The 6,419-nt window shown below is 44.7% G+C and overlaps 1 protein-coding gene across 5 annotated transcripts in view; it reads left to right on the top strand.

Annotated features, from left to right (window-relative positions):
• Positions 1 to 6,070, top strand: part of anks1b (ankyrin repeat and sterile alpha motif domain containing 1B) — a 263,977-nt gene extending 257,907 nt beyond the window's left edge. For 4 of the 5 annotated variants that reach the window (XM_042078677.1, XM_042078676.1, XM_042078678.1 and 1 more), the window contains 2 exons: positions 3,363 to 3,454; positions 4,913 to 6,070. In XM_042078677.1, the coding sequence (XP_041934611.1) occupies positions 3,363 to 3,454; positions 4,913 to 4,961 (141 nt within the window). In that variant the 3' untranslated portion in view covers positions 4,962 to 6,070. Of the gene's footprint in view, positions 1 to 1,656; positions 1,786 to 3,362; positions 3,455 to 4,912 lie in introns of all 5 variants that reach the window. The other variant, XM_042078680.1, reaches the window with a different exon arrangement.
• The last annotated feature ends 349 nt before the right edge of the window (positions 6,071 to 6,419 follow it).

Here is a 6,419-nt window from a genome sequence, read left to right as displayed (position 1 = left end):
TGCATGTGAGTTAGTCAGTCAGTCACTAAGTGCGTTAGTGTGTGAATTAGAGTGTGAGTAAGGGAGTTTGTGTGTGTGTGTGTGTGTGTGTGTGTGTGTGTGTGTGTGTGTGTGTGTGTGTGTGTGTGTGTGTGTGTGTGTGTGTACATGTGAGTGAGCAACAGGAAGAGATTTTGAGCCAGAGGTACGAATAGCTCATGCAGGAATGGGCTTGTGCGGATGTGCTTCTGTTTGCTTTTGTGCTTCTGTCAATGTGTACGGGTGTTTATGTGTGTACGTGTACAGTACAGTACGTGTATGTTGGTGTCTGTGATGAATGTTTGATGTGTAAACGCTGCGATCTATCTCCTGGCTCCTACAGTAACAGTCACACCCTGATGGACGAGCTCTGCTCACAGGAGCCGCCACCTCCAGCGCCCCCCCCCAAGCCCCCCTTCCTGATCTCTCCTCCCCAGCCAGAGAGCACACCTGTCAGGCACACTCATTCACAACCCCCCCCCCCTCCCCCCTTCTCTCCCTCCCTGGTTCCCCCTCGACGATACTGCGCTCCTTTAAAAGCAGCCCACAACACACTGTCCCAGGCTGTTCCTGGAGTTATGCACTTGTGAAATGTCCCAGGCTGCTTCTGGTATTATGCACTTGGATTTCACACAATGATATGACCGCATTCAGAAGGCCAAAGGGGTTTAAAAAACAGGCTCCGGCGTCTACTGTCTGGACCACAGCAATAGATACAGGCGGCGGAGACTCAGACCCTCCACAGACGAACATGACTTTCCCTTTCCTGCGTGCTGATCCTGATTTAGGTCAGGGGGCTGCTGGGGATGTTGTCGTCATCCTGGTTTTGCGAGGGAGAGCGAGAAGGAGAGGGGCTTGTCATAAACAGCGCTGCACTAATTATGACAGGGCGGTTGCTGAGCGTGTGCTGTATTTTTGTATTAAGCCCACGGAGGACCTTTGTGTGTGTGTGTGTGTGTGTGTGTGTGTGTGTGTGTGCGCGTGTGTACTCTATATGGAGACCAAGTGCTAATGGAAATATGAGGTCCTCACAGTAGGGTCTACACAGATATAGCCTCAAAAGCCGACACCCGAGGACAAGAGCTGTTCAACATGGAGTGTTATGTTTTATTTTGTGTGTGTGTGTTTGAGTGTTTTGTGTTGTATGTGTTGTGTGTGTGTGTGTTGTGTGTGTGTGTGTGTATGTGTGTGTACTGGCGTTATTCTGCATATTCATGCCGTGGGTCTGGCCGTAATGATGGATGATATCATGTCTGCTGACAAGGCCATTAGTGGTTGTTCTTGTGCCTCTCTCTGCACACAAGAATGTGTATCTCTGTGTTGTTTGTGTGTGTGTGTATGTGTGTGTGTGTCAGTGTGAGTGTGTGAGAGAGAGAGAGAGAGAGAGAGAAAGAAAAAAAAGAGAGAGATAGAAAGAGAGATAGAGTGTGTTTGTTTTTAATGCATGTTTGTGTGTGTGCGTCTCTGTATGTTTGTGTGTGTGCGTTTGTGTGTGTGTGTGTGTGTGTGTGAGTGCGTGTGTACTGTATGTGAGCGTGTGTGAGCGTGTGCGAGCGTGTGCATGTGTGTTTGCCTGCGTGGGCGTTGCAGCACCACACGGCCCTTGCTGACCTCTGTGACCTTGTGTTCCGCCCATAGGTCATGCCCCCCACTAGCCGCTGGTCCCTGGGGCACATATACACCCCTCACCGGCCTCCTCTACACCCTCCTCCTCCTCCTTCTCCTTCCTCCCGACTCCTCCATCACCCCCACAAAGTTCAATTTCAGGTCTCCTCCTCGCGCTTCTCCTCTCCTCCTCTAACTTCTCTCCTTCTGTGTTGATTTGAACGCTCCTAATCCTTGTTTGCTTTGTTTCTGTTTGCTTTGCGTTTGAGTTCTTTGGGTTGCTTTTCTCACTGTTTGATTTTGATTGTTTTTTTTTGTTTGTTTGTTTGTTGGAGTGGGGGTTTTTTTCCCGCTATTTGCTGTTTTTTCCGTCCTGGTTTTGTTTACCCCTCTAACATACATTTTTTTCAGTTTCTTTGTTTGCTTTTTTTTCTATCCGTTTGTTTTTTCGATAAATGGCGTGGTCTTCCAATCCCATTCGTCTGCGTCTCTCACTGATCTAACACAAGAAAAGGAGTGTGTGTGTGTGTGTGTGTGTGTGTGTGTGTGTGTGTGTGTGTGTGTGTGTGTTTCAACGAGCTCACATCTGATTTGAAACAAAAAACCGTCCCCGTACTTAACCTTCACACGTCTTGCCTGTATCTACATGCAGGTAATGAAAAGAACACTCAGGTCAGTTAATGAAAGGCAGGCTCAGAGTATCAAATGAATAGCACGACAGTTCTCAGCCGTGCACATTCAACTCTCCCTTTCTCCCCCCCTCTCCTTATCACAGGCTAGCTCAGACACGCTAGCTCTCTTGTCAGGGAAAGAAAAGCTCTTCCCCCGTTTCTCCTCCCAAAGATTAGAGGGTTTTTTTTTTTTCCTCTCCGGCTGTGTGTTAGTCAGAGGTAGACGATCCGAAGGGATTATGATATTTAATATTAATGTATTTCCATATGGAGTGGAACAGATAGAGATTGCTTCATGAGTACCATGCCCCCCCCCCCCCCCTACACACACACTACATGTCTGATCAAGAGGGGTCTTGTACTGGCCTAAATCCTGGATGTGTGTGTGTGTGTGTTTGTGAGGGCATGTGTGTGTGTTTGTGGAAAAGAGAAATTCAGATGGTGTATGTGTATGTGTGTCCATGTATGTGTAGTGTGTGTGTGTGTGTAAGCCTCAGACGGTTTACACTTGGAAGTAGTATTTATGAACATGATTACTATGGGATGTTTTTAGAGCAATGAGCTGAGAGGGAGAACTCCATGGCAACAAGAGGGAGGAAGCCATTGATTGGTTGCAGATATGACAAGGGGGAGGTGTCTGGGTTAAGCTGTGACTTAAGTTATTGGTTAGAATCTGAATAAGATCCAGGGTTAGTAGAAGAGGATATTAAAAAAAATATGTTTTTCATGGAAATTAAACTGTTTGTAGGATTAAAAAACAGATCAAGCAGAAGCAGATTTAAAAAGATGAACCATTTCATCCTGTGCCTGTTGGGTGTGCACGTCTGTGTGCTCCTGTGTGGCTAACCAAAGAGCTTAACCTTACTGTCTCTCTATATATTTGTGTTTTTCTCTCTCTCTCTCACTCTGTCACTCTCTCTCTGTCATTCTCTCTCTCTTACTTCTACCCTACCTTCTTTGTTCTTTCTGTCTCTCAACTCTCCTTCATATCTTCCTACATGTTTCCCTTTTCCTCCTCTCTCTCTCCCTCTCTCTCTCTAACCATCCCTCGTTTCCTCTCGTCCCCAGATGGAGCAGCCCTCAATGGACCAGAAGGGCCACGCCAACGTCCCTTGGATAGTGGAGCCCAACCAAGAGGCCAAGCGAGGCGCCAACACCAAGTATGAGACCACTATTTTCTAATATACACCCACTAGCCACTCCTGTGTGTGTGTGTGCCTTTCAGGGCGCGCCCACTAGAGGCCCCTTCCCCTGCAGAGCCACGGGCCCCAGTGAGTGACCTGTGACCTGTCTCTCTGGCCGGCCCCACCCCCCCCTCCGCCCCGTTTACCGCGGCGTCTGCATGATGACGTTGCCGCTGTCTCTCTCTTTTTTTTTTCTCTCTCTCTCTCTCTCTCTCTCTTTGTCTCTCTACTCTCAACTGCCTCCTTCTACTGCTCCTCTTTCTTCCCCCTTTTCCTCTTTTTTTCCCCCCTCTTCTCTCCTCTTTTCTTCTCTCCTCTCTTTTCTCTCTCGTCCGGCAGCGGGCTATGAGACTCAGACGCATGGTGGCCGCTCTCTCAGGCTCAGGCCTGCAGTGCTCACCCCCGGCCAATAGAGGGCAGTCAGTCAGACAGTCAGGCCCTTCCACGCCCCCCCTCTACCCCCCAACTCAGCCCTGTGCTCTCACACTCTGGCCCCTGGACCGCTGACTACGCACGCGGCTCTTTACCTTTCGTTTAGTTGGGGTCGGGGTCTGGGTTTTGTTTTGTTTTGTTCATGATTTTGTTTATTATATGTTTTGCTCCTCATCTTTTCCTTTGGCATTTTCCTGATCCATTCCTTGCTTAGCACTCTTTCTTGGCTCGCCTCTTTCTCTATCTCTTGGTATCTCTACCTCTTCCGGTCATTTCCAAACCTCTTACCCCCCGACTGCTCGAATGAGAAAACCGATCCATGATGCTGCTGAAAAACTAGCAATCTTTCTTTTTTTTATCTCTAAGTTTCATGTTTTTCTTTTTTCTTTCTAAAAGACAGTGTCGGCCCTCAGTCAGTTGAGATCTGATGTTTTTTGGGGTTGTCTTGGTAACCGGAGGAAATCAGAAGGGGGCTTGGCCCCTCATTTAAACTGAGAACGGAGAAAGGACTCTGAGCAAGAACATTTTTGTTTTGTTTTTGTGTGATGTAGCACAAAAAATCATAAAAAGATCAGTGCTTGTCTTACATATATCTCATTTCATTCTGTTGATTTTTATCAGTCTCTCCTTTATTTCAAATGAAATATTTTTTGTTGTCAAAGTACATTTTTTGGCAAACCGTAAAGTGATTTGGTTGAGAGAATCAGACGTTATTTTTGCTCAGCTTGAGAAAGCGCTAGCTTTTCTGTGTCAAGATGATATACAGATTGAGTACCTACACACAGAAATGTGTTGAAATGTGTAATCAGAAAGAAAATTGTTTTTAAAAAATGGGGGAATATTTTCCCCCTTCTTAAAAAAAAAAAAAATTACAATATGCAGTGGTAGATTTTTGAGAGCATGGTGGCCATGTTGGATGTGGTGAGGAAGGGTAGGGGGGGCCGGCTGAGAGGTGACGTATTTAAGGGACACTCTGGATAAGTGATGTCATCTCCTCCACAGGGCAATGGCGGACGCCCATGTCTATTACTCTGGAATGCAAAGAATGTAGCCAGCCCTTAACATGGACCCTCTCACACATACAATGCAAAAGGACCACAAACATGGACCCCTGTCTCTCTGTCACAAACACACACACACACACACAAAGAAACGTGTCAAAGGACTACAAACTTTGGATGCCTGTTTTCTCTTAAACACGTCAAAGGACTACAAAAATGGACTGCTGTTTGTCGAAGTGGCAAAGGACTACAAACATGGACGCTCTCAGGCGTTGACATTCAATTAAAAAGTTTACTTCAGATGAAGACTTTGTCACTTGGTGTCAAAATGAATAGACCCAAAGACTAAATGCCTTTCTCCCAGAATACATGTACTCACATGTACCCATACTCATTCATACATACAGTACATACACACACACACATGCAAGCAAAACTATACAAACATACATTTTAAGGATTGCACACTAACAGATATTTCTTTGATTTGAATGTAAACGTTAATTGAGTCTGACCACAAGAACTGCAGCTGCCGAGGAGACAAACAACCCCCCCCCCCCCCCCCCCCCCCCAGGCAAAGGTTTGCTGTGGATATTCTTTTTTTTTTTTTCTGGTAGACTCGTGCACACACACACACACACACACACACACACACACACGCCTCTTTGCTTTCTGAACAAAATAAAAGCAAGACTACACCTCTGTATCTCTTAAGGGGAGTGGCATGGAAAAAAAGATTGCCTGGTTTGCCGTTTCAGTACTTCTGTTGTTTATTTTTATTTTTTTTCTGTTTCATTCTCTTGTTTGTTTATTTTCTATCCTTCCCTTTATGATAAACAATACAATATGAATATGCACAATGTGAATGGACTCACCGCATGGAACTGGTATAACAAAGAGACATGTAAGTGCTGATATCACCTAGAGTGGTCTGCAGACATGAGTGGCATGTCTTTAGCAGATAAATGTTCATATTGAGAGACGTTTTAAATGTTTAATATGAGATTCTATTACTGTTAATTATAATTCTAATTATTGTTGTTGTGCAATTCTTGTCTAATGTTGTCTCAATGTTACATTATTTTTGTATGACATGTCAAAAAATTGGGCTACAGAACAATAGCCATTTTCAAAGAAGATTAAAAGATATATTATAGTATTGGAAGATGGTAAAGTGGGTTGGATTTGGATTTCAGGTGAATACTTACTTCAGCTACCATGGGGCTGAACTATTACCTTCAAGCAGATGTTCCTATTTTGACGCAGTATTACTGTATGACTGACCATAGCTCACGTGTACATAAATATTTTGCCAATTTCATTGTTCATACTTGTAAGGTAGTTTAAAAAAAATGAGTTTGCATTACAAACGCACTGGAAAGCAAAGATGGTACCAAAATCAAAGGTCAAAAGATTAAAATAAAAAAGATAAAATGAAAATCTATTTGTTACATAGAGATTGTATGGCTGATGGGTGGGGAGTGTGACATTATTTCGACAGACTAACA

The sequence above is a fragment of the Alosa sapidissima genome, chromosome 22 (assembly GCF_018492685.1).
Source record: "Alosa sapidissima isolate fAloSap1 chromosome 22, fAloSap1.pri, whole genome shotgun sequence".
In the NCBI taxonomy this organism is placed as follows: Eukaryota; Metazoa; Chordata; class Actinopteri; order Clupeiformes; family Clupeidae; genus Alosa; species Alosa sapidissima.
The sequence above is the reverse complement of the archived record's forward strand: the minus strand, read 5'-3'. Positions and strand labels throughout refer to the sequence as shown.